Below are 14421 nucleotides of genomic sequence, written 5' to 3' on the forward strand. Positions count from 1 at the left end.
GGGGTTGAGCTCAGTTTTACTTTGCATACAAAGAGCTGATAAAAGTATTCAATAAATTTTCTTCTTTTTGTCCCTAGCCACTAACTCTAAATTACCTAAAGAGAATTTTAAAGACCTGATGATGATGTCACAGGGAGTGATAAAAGTCTTGCTACTGGAACAAGAGAAAAGAAAAAAAAATATTCTGGGACATGCTCTGGAAGGGGAAGAGGGAAGTTTGGATCATGGAGTCACACAGAGATGATGGAGTTAGAAGTCAGTGTACATAGTTACATAGTTAGTCTGGCTGAAAAGTGACAAAAGTCCACCCAGGTCAACCATGGAAAAAAAAAAAAAAGTTATAATCCTATACCCACAGTTGATCTAGTGGAAGGCAAAAAAAAAAAAAAAACCCAGCAAAGCATGATGTAATTTGCTCCTGTAGGGGAAAAAAACTCCTTCCTGATCCTCTGAGAGGCAATCGGATATTCCCTGGATCAATTTTACCTATAAATGTTAGTATCCAGTTATATTCTGTGTATCTAAGAAGGAATCCAGGCTTTTTATTTTTAAAGGAATCCACTGAGCTGGCCAAAACCAACTCCTGAGGGAGTCTATTCCACATTTTCACAGCTCTCACTGTGAAGAAACCTTTCCGTATTTGGAAATTACATTTCTTTTCCTCCAGACGTAAAGCGTGCCCCCTTGTTACATAGTTAGTCTGGCTGAAAAAAGACAAAAGTCCATCCAGTTCAACCATACACTCCCTGTGATGACCTCAGGGTGAATAGCCACTAATATATGTATACATGTTGATCATATCCCCCCTTAATCTCCTCTTCTCAAGACAGAATACATACAGTTCCTCTAATCTTTCCTCATAGCTGAGCTCCTCCATTGCCTCTTATCAGTTTAGTTGTCCTTCTCTGTACTTTCTCCAGTTCCCAAACTGAACTGCATATTCCAGATGAGGTATTACTAATGATTTCTACAGGGGTAAAATGATATCTCTCTCTCTCTCTCTCTGCAGTCTATACCTTTTTTAATACAAGAGAGGATTTTGCTCGCTTTAGAAACCGCAGCTTGGCATTGAATGCCATTATTAAGCGTGTGATGTACCATTAGGAATTCCATTTGAAATACAAAAGGAATCAGTCTTCTTGAAGCAGTAACAGAGATTTTCACAGTCTGAAAAACATCTAGACAATGGAGGGAATGTTCCTTATGGGAACTTGAGCCATATAGAGGAAAGGGAGAACAATGTCTTTTTAAAGCTAAAATACAGAACTACACTAAAGAAAGTCCTGTGCCTCAACACTACCTTGTCCTTATGCAAAACAATAAAGGATTTATTGCAATATAAATCGTTCAGACACTCTCTTCACAGAAATGATGGCTACAGAAAAAAAAAAAAAAGAGGAATGCCTAATGGGTTCATGTGATTCAGATCCCATGTAACGGAGAATGTCACCAGCACACCGAGGATCACCAATATGGGTCCAAAAAGTTTAATGAACGATCACATAGCTAGAGCAAGGCAATGTTTCAGAGTCTCGCACTGGTCACATGCCTGATAAAGGGGTCCTGTGAGACTCCATAATATTGCCTTGCTGTAACTATGTGATAGTTCATTAAAACATTTGAACCCATATTGGAGATCCTCGGTGTGCTAGTGACATTTTCCCTTGCCGATTCTGTTTGGTTCCAGCTGACGGTCGCTGCAGCAACCACTTATACACAGAGCCAGTTTTAACGCAGGAACGTGTGCGTTTGGATTGTACACTTGCATTCAGATCCCATGGAGTCACAGGACAACAAAAAGGAGGAGCCACATGGGAGCTTGTACACAGTTCTAAATCAAGGAATGAAATACTAACTAAAACAAGACAGATAGCACAGAAACCTGGCTCTTAACAAATAGTATCTAGAATTGATCCAAGGACATGTCACTGAAAGACTACGCAGAACAAAAGTTTCTTATAGAAAAATTCTGCAGTCAAGCACCTCGAACACTGACAGAAAAACCATATGATAGAAAAACCGGGTAGTTTTTAGCCATTTTTTCTACACATACTACATAGTTCAAGAAGGTAGATTCACAAGCAGTCATTGATGCCATTAATTTAAAGGGTAAAGCGTATCATCACAAGTGAAAACAAATTCTTAGATGTGGGTGTAACAGCCTCAGACAAAAATCATTCTAAACTATTCTTCATTCAGAGAATGGATAAAGTACACATCTAATTAGGGATCCAGCGTATCTGTGTCAGATTTAGAAGAGAAGGGGGAAGACAGAAGTTAGTGGCCCATGATTCTGAGGTTCTTCCCAGCTGAACCAGACTTAAGGAAGCCCCCTTCACACAAGAGCAAAATGGGACTAAGTCCTGCAGTTTACTTGCATATGCAGAGCAACTTCATGTCTGTTAAACACAGATGGAAGTGAAGGCCAAACAAAACAAGCTAAAAGTTAAGTCCCAAATTAATTGACCAACTGACCAGATGTACTACAATACCAAAGACACTGATAAGGCCTTTAACCCCTCCGCACAGACTGTACGCAGCCTCACTGAAGTTGGTCTTTATCCATGAGGCTGCATATATGCATATCTGTGTTTGTGCTGGGAAGGCACGCAACAGCGCGCTAAAAGATCAGAGATCAGATCGGCTCCCACAGAGAGCCCCTGGTCTTGTACTTATGATCGGAAATTCCCGGTTCCAGGTCACCTGATCACTTTGATAGCCTCTGATTGGCTATCGCAGTGATCAGTCACTGTACAGGCCAGCCATCTGTTTTTCTCCTCTGAATGGAGAGAAAGATACAATGTGCTTGCGGGGGAGAGAAATGTCAACAAAAGTGTGTAAAAAAGAAAAAAAGAAAAATAAATAGCTAGATCAAGGTTTGATCTAGGTCAGTGCCAGAGTTAGTGTTAAAGTCAAGGTAAGGTTCAAAGGTCAAGGTCAGTATATTTTGGGTAAGATTTAAAAAAAAAAATACCATAACATTTTTTTAAATTATTGTCAGTTAGTGTGTTTTAGAACCTCAATGGCTAATGAACAGGATATGTTTATTCAGCGTAAAAAATGACAATGCACATTCCATACATTCCCTCCCCCAACTGCCTGCCCAAAAGCCAGCCTCCACCCCAAAAGAACCCCCCCCAGAAGGCGCAACCCCACCCAATGATATCTCCCTCCTCCACCCCCCCAGGACACCCCCAAAGCAGACCCCTCCCTCCCCTCCTCCCTAAATCTCAGAAAGAGATGCGGGTAACAAGGGCCAGCCCTCTACACCTCTCCCTGTCCTCCCTCACTGTGCAGATGGAACCTCCCTATAGACCCTGCTAAATGAAGCTGTAAACAATATAATACATAAGCAAGTGTCAAATCCTGCTATAGATATGCTGTAAACCAGATCTCAATAAGCCAGCAGTGATATCAGTTCCACAAAGTATTCCAATGGAGAAAAACAGCAAGGCAACTTTATGCCACAAAAGTTCTCATGTAACTCAGTGTGTAGTGTGCTCTATTTCTCCTGCAATAGAAATGCTGCAAACCAGATCTCAATAAGCAAGCAATGATATCAGTTTCACAAAGTATTCCAATGGAGAAAAACAGCAAGGCAACTGTGTGCCACATAAAGGTTCTCATGTAACTCAGTCTGTAGTGTGCTCTGTTTCTCCTACAAGACTGTGATCAGAGCTTCAAAAAGTGCCTGAACAGGTTCAGCCTACACCCTGGTAGTTGATAGACTCTGCAATCCAAAGGCCGTAAGATAAGTACATCACTCAATGCAACAGTAAATCGAATCATGCAGTCCCAGATAACGATGTCTTTAAGATGAGACAGGACAGCTTGCAGCGCAGTGTATAGTATGCACACAGCAGGTCAGGAGAGCCAGCATGCACTCAGGCTTCTCAGCAGAGGAAAGCACATGGAGGGAGGACGTGATCCCTTCCACCTACATGTTTCACCCCTCCCACTAACCGGGGCTTCTTCAGGGCAAAGAAACATTGGGCAGTTGACTGTGATGCCACAAGCAGTCAACGCTGGTATGCCAGCACCAGGGACTGAAACCCAGTGAAGAAACCGAGAAGACTGCAGATAGACAAGTACAACATATGTAGGAGGATTTGTTTCATCCCCTTATATCACTGGGTATACGTAGGGGTTTACAACCACTTTATTCAAAGAGTCCTTCTTATGTTCATTGACAAAAGATTCATACAGGAAATGAGATGTGAGACCTCCAACAACCCTTGTAGTAGTTCAAGGCTGCAGACACTAGCTCCAAAAGCTCTTTAAGTAAGGAATAAACTTGAAGAATAACTGGAATCTTGACTGAAGAGAAAAAAAAAAGGCTAGAAAAAATGTCAGGTTTTTCTCCTGGATACTAGCTAAAAATAGAGGTATGCTGGGAGTAGGAGGAGTTATACTGGGATGGCCATAATTTGTTTTGGCTTGCAGTATCCAAATCTTCCTGTAGGTGGCAGCATAACCCAATGGTCTCTGAATTCCTGTGTCTGTTAATTAAAAAGGGAAAAAAAAATTCACCTTTGAGTGAACCGGAGTACTAAACCAGTCTCGGAATACAGCAACACATGGTTACATTTTTTTTCCTCCCTCTTGCTTTTATTATACTGTACATTTAGTATAAAGATATACAAACTAATCAAGAGAAACATCACTAAGAACAGATGCCCAATATCTTCCATGATAAACCTCTCTCTAATCAGAGATGATTTGGCCTCCACAGAGATGAATGGAGGTTAAACTAAGATTATATTAGGGGACATGCATATAGTTTGCTGCGAATTCTTGTACAAATACAATAATAAAATAATTCCCCTGTAAAATTAACTTGAGAAACAATTTACAAACCTCCTCAGTTATCTTGGCATTTGTCTTCTCCAGTATCTCAATCTTTGACTGAAGGTCTGCAACTGTACAGCTGAAATATAAAAATTACAGGTCTGCAACCACACAATTTTCTATTTTGTCAGTTATTTAATCTTCTTAGTGCTGCTCATAGTGAATGTTTTTAAAATCTTGCCACCAAAGATCATCCCCGTTTCAGTACAGAAATGGGAGGTAACTGCTTAATGTATGTATGTGTACTGATACATTTTACATCATGTTTATTCAAATACATAGCACCAAAAAATCCTACCTTAGGTGTCTGTTTAGCTCTTCCACGTAGTGTTTTTGATCCAAAACATTTGCGATTTCTTCTGCTCTGTGGTAGAAAAAAATAGACAAAACAAATATTATACTGCACTAAGTAATTATGCATTTAGATGGTCCTAAATTTCTTTAGATCAGGCCACACAAAGTTTCAACAGAATTCTGCTGAAGAATCAGGTAACTAAAACTGATGTATGCTTTATTTTTTCCAGGGCAGATCAATCCCACATCTGAAGTGATTAAAACCCTTGAGTTATTGACTGTGGCTACTGAAGAATGGCCAGTTTTCAGCTTTAATTAACTTGTTTAAATCACCTCTTCAGTATGGACATGCAAAATGTTTTGAGGGTTCGTCAAATAAGACTATCTAGAGTTTTACTGTATGGCCAAGTCTGTGGACACCTGACCACCATACCTATGAGGCTGTTGGACATCTTATTAAAAAATCATAGGCATTAAAAAGGCATAGAACCACACCCTCCTTACAACCATGACAGTCTCCACTCGTGTGGGAAACTATTCTACATAATTTTAGAATGTGTCTGTTGGAAGTTGTGCCCATCCAGCTAAAAAAGCATATGTGTAGTCAAGTACCTTTGAGAAACTCTGGCTGACAATCCAACACATCTCAAAGGTGCTCAATAGAGATGAGCTCAGGACTCTGTGAAACTCAGGTACCCCCACACCAAGCTCCTTAAACCATGTTTTATGGTCCTGGCTTTGTGTACAGCTATGTTGGAAACAAAAACAGCATTCCCCAAATTGTTGCCACAAGAATGGAAGCACAATAATTTAAAATACCTTTGTATCTTGTTGCATTACAGTACAATTCACTGAAAACATCTGAACTCATAATTATGCATCACGAGTTAAAGATCAGATCTCAACATTTTATTAACACACAAAAGGCTCCAATTTACAGTGAGCCTGTGCTTTGCATATGCAGGGAAACACAACAGGCTCACTTCATTGCCCTGCTCCTCAGCTTCACATACCTCACTTTCCCTTCTTTCAGCTTCCACAAAGCACAATTCAGCTACCGGAAGCAAAGAAAGGAAGCTTTGAATCACAATGAAGCTGGATGCCCAAGTGGGTGAGTGAGTGAAGAATGAGTCTCATGCACCCCATACTTAGAAAGTAGAAGGCATTCATTCACCCCTGGTGAATGAAGTTGCTGGAAGTCTAAAAAATTAGAATATGCAAAAACAGAGAGGGTGGCAAAAGCACAGGTTCACTTTAAAATAAAGATAGTAGTACTCTATATATATATTTGTACGAATTATGAATTCCATCAGCACTTTTCATTTAAGCGATGTGATGCAAGTGTTCATAACATTTTGCAGATATGTAGGATGACATCACTACTCTATAAATGCAGTTTCACCTCCAATACCATATATCCCTTATGAAAAGCAATTTTAAAATTTCTACTATATGCCTATCGATTTGGCAATCATTTTGTCATTACTTAATTTAAAGTAATAAAGGAAATGTTGATGTACTTTGTAAATTCCTTATCTTGGAACAACAGTACAGGACAAAGGGCTGTAGTCAAAGACTATTGGTTATATGCTGGCTACTTTCAAGTGACTGGATACTGGCAACTCCTAGTGCACGGCCATATATCCTGATCCACTCTGAGTCTCCAGGGTTTGGCAAACAATAAGGAGTGACCACAGGAAACAGAGGGGAGTATTTTGTGTCCTGTACTGTTCTCCACGATAATAAATTTACAAGTCAAACTCCTTTAATTTTAATTGTTTAGTACAGAACACAGGGCTGTAGACCTAGATCACGGGACACATTAAACAGTGGTGGACAACAACATAGCAAAAAGAACTGCCAACAGGTCCACAAAAACAAGGGTAAGAACTTGAAAAATAAAATGGTCAGATGAAGGCTTGAGCATTGATGATTAAAGCTCACATCAGCTGAGGCCTGAACATCCACCTAGTAAAGCCTGGAGAACATGTGAACAGAAGACCAGGTGGCAGCCTTGTAATCTGAGATACAGCTGCTTGATGCTGGCAAGCCCAAGAGACACCACCAGATCTTCTGGAATGAGCTCTAATAGGGAAAGGAGGAACTCTATCCCTAAGGACATAAGCCCTGGAGATAAGTTGTCTGATCTTCCTGGCAAAGGTGGAGCTGGAGACAGGAGGTGCTCCTCAAAAGCCTGTAGGGAGGACAAGAAGGAACTCAGTTCTGCAAATAGAAGCCGTGGCTGCTAAGTAAACCCTGACAACATCTAAGGAGTGCAAGGAAATATCCTTGCCATGTTTCTGAGCAAGACAGAGGGAAGGTAGGACAGTATTCTAACTGAGGATGAAGAGAGAAACCACCCTGGGTAGAAAAGCAAATGTTAAGACCACATTTTCCCTGTGCAATAAAAAAGGTTCTTTACGAGGGGCGTGGTCTGCCGCGGCTGGAAGATGGCCGCTTAGAGAGAGAGCTGCCGCCGGCCGGATCCCTCTTCACTGCCACACGGAGGAGCGGGGTGAGTGAGTGCTGTCTCACTACGGGGAAGACGGACCGGACATCATCCGGTGCCCGATCACGATCCCCGTGGAGCCAGGGACTGTGGGGACGGCATATACAGGAGTTCTTTCGCTCCCAGCAGCATAGAGAAGGGCCGCAGCCATCTCCATCTCCCTCTGCATCCCCCTCTCCCCCTCCCTCTGCTGCCACTGACATAACTGACCCCTCCTGCTCTACCATGTCCGCTGCTCCTGACACTGTGCCCCAACATGACATCCATCCTGCCTCCCAGTCCCTGTCCTTAAGGGATCTTCAGGCTGTGGCAGCGGACATCAAGGCCACCCTGACTGCCACGCTCACTGCTGCCCTTGGAGATTTACGTGAGGATATACGGGCCATGGGTTCACGAATGGATCAGGTGGAGTCCACCTCCCGGCAAAATAAATCCGCCATTTTAGATATACAGCAAAAATCAGCAATGCACGCTCCTACTATCAGGGAACTTTGCAGGCATGTTGAGGATTTAGACAACCGTGGCCGCAGACATAACATTAGAATCCGTGGTCTCCCAGAATCAGTGGAAGCGAACGATATCCCCAAAGCAGTATTGGCTATATTTAATGACCTCCTTGGTCGCCCGCCAGCAACCCCAATTGACATCGACCGTGTGCACAGAGCGATCCACTCCAGGAGAGGAGACTCTGACCCACCCAGGGGTATCGTTTGCTGCCTTGTAAGTTTTCCGCTCAAAGAGGATATCCCCAGATGTGCTAGAGATAGAAGGCATCTTTTATATGGGGGCGCAGAATTACAACTATTTCAAGACTTATCCAGCATTACCCTGCGACAACGCCGTGCGTTACGCCCCCTTCTGGACATGCTCCGATCACGTAACATTCCTTACAGATGGAGGTTTCCCTTCTGCCTTTCAGTACAAGCTAATGGGCATTCTTGCAACTTGCGAACCCCTGAAGAATTGCCATCATTCTGTTCCTCAATGGACATCCCTCTGATCGACCTGCCTGATTGGTACAGCTCCATGAGTTTGCCGCCAGTTCACAGCTTGGGATCTGCGGACAGCGCTATGGACTGGCATGCTCAATCTAATCGTAGGGGTTGGATGTCTCCAGCGACTCCTCCGAGACTCCCCACAGGGGGCGCAACAGCCACCTTCAGCCCAACTGCCTCTCCTGCACATAGGAAGCCACGGCACGAAATCTAACAGTCTGTAATCCTCACACAGCTATGCCTTTCCGGCGCACGTTTTTGCCGAGTAACTACGTTCTGCCACTACCACGCACGTTTTCTCACTGTTTTGCCCCAAGAGTTCCAGTTACTTATTCCTTCACTGACCAATGTCTGCTGGACTTATGCTTTGCTGCACACACTACTTACCCGTCAGGATTACAACCTCCGCTCCGCGGGACTCACATACAGTTATTGCCCTGTATGCACTTAGCGGGCCTCCTCACTTCTCCCTGTATGACAAGGTGATGGGCACTGACCGCATTCCAGTCAGTTCCACCTCCCATGATGGGGAACAGTTTTCTGGATCCATTTGGTCATCGTTATGACATATTCCGCATCTCACAGCAGTTTCTCCGCCTCCAGTCGGTTCCCGACCCGCGCTTCTCCCCAGCCTCCTGGGTCCTCTTACCATCCGACCGCAGCCTGGAAGATTTCCATCCTTCAGCTTTGTCCTCCTGGCAATACACGAGTTTCGCTCTTACATCCCTGAAGATGTCCTGAGGAGACTGCTCAGAATTACGCAGCTCGCCCTCCGCATGCTTTGGACCGCTCGGCCTATCTTGATCCTTCGGAAGAGACCTCTGCTTACTTTGTAATGTATTCTCTTTGTGGGATTGTGTCAGAGGCCTCACTTCTCTCCCGGGGGGTGGTTTGAGGGGACAAGGATATTGCATGCTGGGATGGGTAGTAGCCTTCTAGGGGACTGTAGCAGCGATTACTGTACGCGGAGTTTGGCTGTGTGGATGAGCATCGCCTCCCCCTGCCACTTGATAGATCACCCGGATTGGAGTCCTATTTTTTCTCTCCGGGTTGTTCCTACCTACTAATTTGGCTGATGAGGTTTGCTCGAGGAATATCGTGCCTTCGACCACCCTCATACGCATTCTCCCTCAGCCTCCTCGTCCCCTTTACTAGGCTGATTTGGGAGAGGTGATGCTTGTCCCCCCTGCTACCATGGAGATTCAGATATTATTTTGTGTGTGGTCCCCCCTCCCCTTTTTTTTTTTTTATTTTATATTAACTACCCCGTTTTAGATTTTCAGCTCACATGACTGGTTTTGTTCTTAAGAAGCGTAGTTGGCTACCGGTTGTTGCTTGGGGGCTTATGAGCGTTATGCCTGTTTTGCTAAGATCTCACCTGTTTTGCTATTGATAATTTGTCCTACTTTCGCCTTATGATATGGTTTGCCTGTAATATTTGCGAGGGCCCTGCACTTCTCTACTCATAATGATGAGTCCCTTACCAGTCTTGATCTCACCCTAATATAGTTTATCCCTCTCTACACGTGCCTGGGCACTTCTTATACACAAAGTGATGCTCCCTGTTTCGCGGCCTCCCACACATGCTGCACCCATGCCCATTCTCCCGGTCTTCACCCTTTGAGCGTTGCACAACACTTTATCCCCCGCAGAAGACAGGTGACCAAGTTCTGGATATTTATCCCATAGGACTCCCGACACCATTTGCTCCCTTCACACCCAGCATCCTTCCTTTTTTCCTGTACATAACTTCTCATAGAGGGCCACCGGCCAGTGGCTGTTCACTTCCTAGTTCTACGCCGACTTTGATCCCCACACAGTAGGCTCAGTGAGCTTATACTGAACCCATTATTCAGCTACTATTATTATCTCTTGTCTGGCTTTCCTTTCCCTTCTCCTCGCGCTCTTCTCCTTTTTCTCTAAACTTTCCTTCTCTTTTTGTTGTTTCTCCTCTCTCGTGGAAAAGCGGGTCTGTTCCTCAAGCCGTCTATTACCTATACTCCTCCTTTCCTGTTTTCATACTCCTGCCCCCCCCCCCCTTTTTTTTTTTGTTTCTCCCTCCTTTTTTTCCCTTATCTTTTTCCCCTCCCCCCCCTTTTTTTTTTTCTCTCCCACCTCCTAATCCACAGTACACCGAGACGTCTGACTTAGGCAACACTATCCAGCAACCATGCTCCCCTCCACCTCAATGACGGGTCATTTGTCTTTGAAAATTCTCTCACTAAATATCAGGGGTTTGAACACACCCGAAAAACGTTCCATGCTTCTTTCCTATTTATACAAACAGAAAGCAGATGTGGTCTATCTACAAGAGACGCACTTTCATAAAGACTCCATTCCCAAGTTGTATAATTTCCGTTTTCCCACTAACCCTCTGGCTAAATCAAAGGGGGTAGCCATATTGTTTGCTAGGCACCTCCTGTTCCAAATAACAGATTCCCTGGCGGACCCCGAAGGTAGATACCTGTTTATAAAGGGAGTCTTCGCCAACAGACCTATCACATTTGCGAACGTTTATGCTCCCAATATTAAACAGGTCTCTTTCACACGCTCACTTACTTCCACTTAACGTCCTTTCAATCAGGGGTGCTGATACTGGGGGGCGATTTGAATGTTCCTTTGAGCCCTCTGTTAGATTCCTCTTCGGGATGTTCTTTTTTACCCTACAAGGCTCTTAAGCAAATACGTATACAATTACAACACCTGCAGCTACACGACTCCTGGCATACCCTCTACCCTACCGTTAAGGACTACACTTATTTCTCTCCGCCACACAAATACTCTAGGATAGACAACTTTTTCCTGTTGCAATCAGATCTCCCATTCCTCCACGCTGCTACCATAGAACTGATGATCCTTTCCGATCACCATCCCATCACTATGTCATTACGGTTCCCCACCGCACATTCACGCTCAAAATATTGGTGTCTAGATGCTTCCCTTCTTGCGGATGCTGCTATTGAACAAGAGATCCGCTCTAATATAATTGAATATTTCTCTTTGAATAGCTCTCCGGACACCTCACCTCTCACGCAGTGGGAAGCCCATAAGTGTGTCATCCGGGGTATCCTCATAGCCAATGCGACGAGGCGTAAGAGAATCAAACAGGAGCGCCTGAAACTACTCACAGATAGGATTCATTCTTTGGAGAGAGCACATAAACGGACTCTGGCTGCATCGACCCTTTCAGACCTTACGAATACTCACTCACAACTTCTCACGGAATTGGGTAAGGTAGTTAGGAAAAAATACATTCTTTCACAAAAGCTGTACTACAAATTCGCAAATAAGAGCGGGAAATTTCTAGCTAGAGCGCTTCGTGAGAAACAAGCTAGCATGACGGTACATAAAATCAGAGGCTCTGATGGCACTGAGGCTACATCTGACCCCGATATTGCCTCCCACTTTGAACGTTTCTACAAAACTTTATACAATCTCTCTCCGGAACGTCCCCCTATATACACAAACAAATCCAGAGCTTCCTTAATCTCCGAATTCCTCCACCTTTACGGTCCAGTGGCCCTCTCCGAGGATCTGGTTCATGCTATGGAAAAAACCTGACTTTAAATGAGCTTCAGTCCGCGATAAACCAGATGAAACCAGGTAAGAGTCCGGGCCCTGATGGTTTTACAGTAGCTTATTACAAGTCTTTCTTGGATATCCTGGGTGTTCCATTTCTTTTGGCTTTTAATACTCTTTCTCTACCTTCCCGGTCGCAAAACCGTCTTTTGGAGGCTCACATCACAGTTATCCCCAAAAGTGGGAAAGATATCACCCAGGTTTCCAATTACAGACCCATTTCCTTGCTGAACGTGGACATCAAGTTATTCGCGAAGATCATTGCTAATTGCCTTCTCCCCCTGCTCCCCTCCCTGATCAACTTAGACCAAGTGGGATTTGTCCCTGGGAGAGAAGCGAGGGACAATACCATTAAGGCCCTTAACCTTAGCCATTGGCTCCGTAAGTCTAACTCTCCTGGTTTTTTTCTCTCCTTGGATGCAGAAAAGGCCTTCGATAGGATTGCGTGGGACTTCCTGAAGGCATCTTTAGTGGCTCTCGGTTTGGGTGAGAAGATGATTAACTTTATAATGGCCCTATGCTCTGACCCGACAGCCCAAGTAAGGGTGAACGGTCATTTGTCGAACTTCTTTCACCTAAGGAATGGCACACAGCAGGGATGCCCTCTTTCTCTGCTCTTGTTTGTCCTATCCATTGAACCTTTACTACAAATAATTCGTTCGAACCCCGATGTCAAGGGGATCAAGGTAGCGGACAAAGAATACAAGCTCGCAGCCTACGCAGATGATATTCTCCTGTTCCTTGCTGATCCTCACACCACCTTGCCGAATCTACTGAAAGACTTTGCCCTTTTCAGATTTTTGTCGAATTTTAAAATTAATTTCTCCAAGTCTGCCGCCCTTAACATTACCCTGCCTGCTGATATAGTCTCCTCCTGTGAGCCCCAATTCCCATTCCGTTGGGAAAAGGAATCCTTAACATATCTCGGTATCCAGCTTACCCGGAACCTTGACGACCTCTATGCGAAAAATGTTCTTCCCGCTCTTCGCTCCCTGCAGGAGGACCTCAATAAATGGCACCGCCCTTGTTTCCCTTGGTTTGGAAGGGCAGCGATAATCAAAATGAATATACTTCCTCGCCTCCTGTATCTCTTCCAAACATTACCAATTCATCTACCTCCTGCCTTTTTTATATCTTGCAAAAGACTACGCTCATCATTTCTGCGGAACCATAAGTGTCTGCGCATTGCTTTCTCCCAACTGACCCTTTCTAAGCTTAGAGGTGGAATTGGGCTCCCTGATCTTCATCGCTACTACTGGGCATGTCACCTTTCCTGGCATGTTCACACTGCCTCCAAGGACTGGATATATATAGAAAATGCGTGCTCACCCCTACCCCTGGCATCGATCCCTTGGCTTCTGCCGAAGCATACGCCTCATGCTCTTCTCACTCACCCTTTGGTGGGGCCTACCTTAAAAATTTTTCGCTTGGCCTGTAGCTCTGCATCCATCTCCGAAACACCCAACCCCTTAACCTCCATTCGTCTCTATCCTGACTTTCCCCCAGGAATGCGCAAAGACTTCTTACTGAAATTCTGGCCGCATAAACAGATCTTAGTGAAACATTTTCTCCACAAAGACAAGGTGAAAACACTCAGAGAATTGACTGAAAGCCTGGGTATCTGCGAATTCCCTTTTTGGGCATATTTACAGATTAACCACTATCTGCTTTCACACAAACCCCCTCTCGACTGGAGCCGTTCTTTTACCCCTTTTGAATCCATCTGCGCTAAAGCTGAACCACAAAAACATCTGATCTCGGAGATCTATCCCCTCCTAGTGGAGAATTGGACCTATGATTCCCTCCCCTCATGTAGGGCTTGGAATAGAGATCTTGAAACTAACCTATCGGACTCAGACTGGGACCTGGTATTTAAGCATTCTCATAAATGTTCCCTCAATGTCTCGACACAGAAAAACGGCTACAAAATAGCCTCTAGATGGTACAGAACCCCCTGGAGAATTCATCGGTTCAACCCCGCCCTCCCCAACAGTTGTTGGAGATGCGGGACTTCAGCTGGGTCATTTCTCCACATCTGGTGGTCTTGCTCGGTTCTACAACCATTTTGGTGAGAGGTCCACAGGCTAGTGGTGTCTGTAACTACTTTACCCGTAGCTTTCTCTCCGGCTCAATTCCTCCTCCACCACTCTTCCCTTCCCGAGGGACAGTATTTCAAATCCTTAGCCATGCACATGG

The 14421-nt window shown here is 44.3% G+C and overlaps 1 protein-coding gene across 1 annotated transcript in view; it reads right to left on the minus strand.

Annotated features, from left to right (window-relative positions):
* Window positions 1–14421, minus strand: part of LOC149444920 (RUN and FYVE domain-containing protein 1-like) — a 233999-nt gene that overhangs the window by 112353 nt on the left and 107225 nt on the right. The window contains exons 8-9 of the mRNA XM_089654398.1: window positions 5147–5212; window positions 4858–4927 (exon numbers count right to left, since the gene is read on the minus strand). Coding sequence (XP_089510524.1) covers window positions 4858–4927; window positions 5147–5212 — 136 coding nt within the window. The remainder of the gene's footprint in view (window positions 1–4857; window positions 4928–5146; window positions 5213–14421) is intronic.

This window comes from Staurois parvus, unplaced genomic scaffold, assembly GCF_062004578.1.
Source record: "Staurois parvus isolate SC_StPar_1 unplaced genomic scaffold, SC_StPar_1.0 ptg000763l, whole genome shotgun sequence".
NCBI classification, from domain to species: domain Eukaryota; kingdom Metazoa; phylum Chordata; class Amphibia; order Anura; family Ranidae; genus Staurois; species Staurois parvus.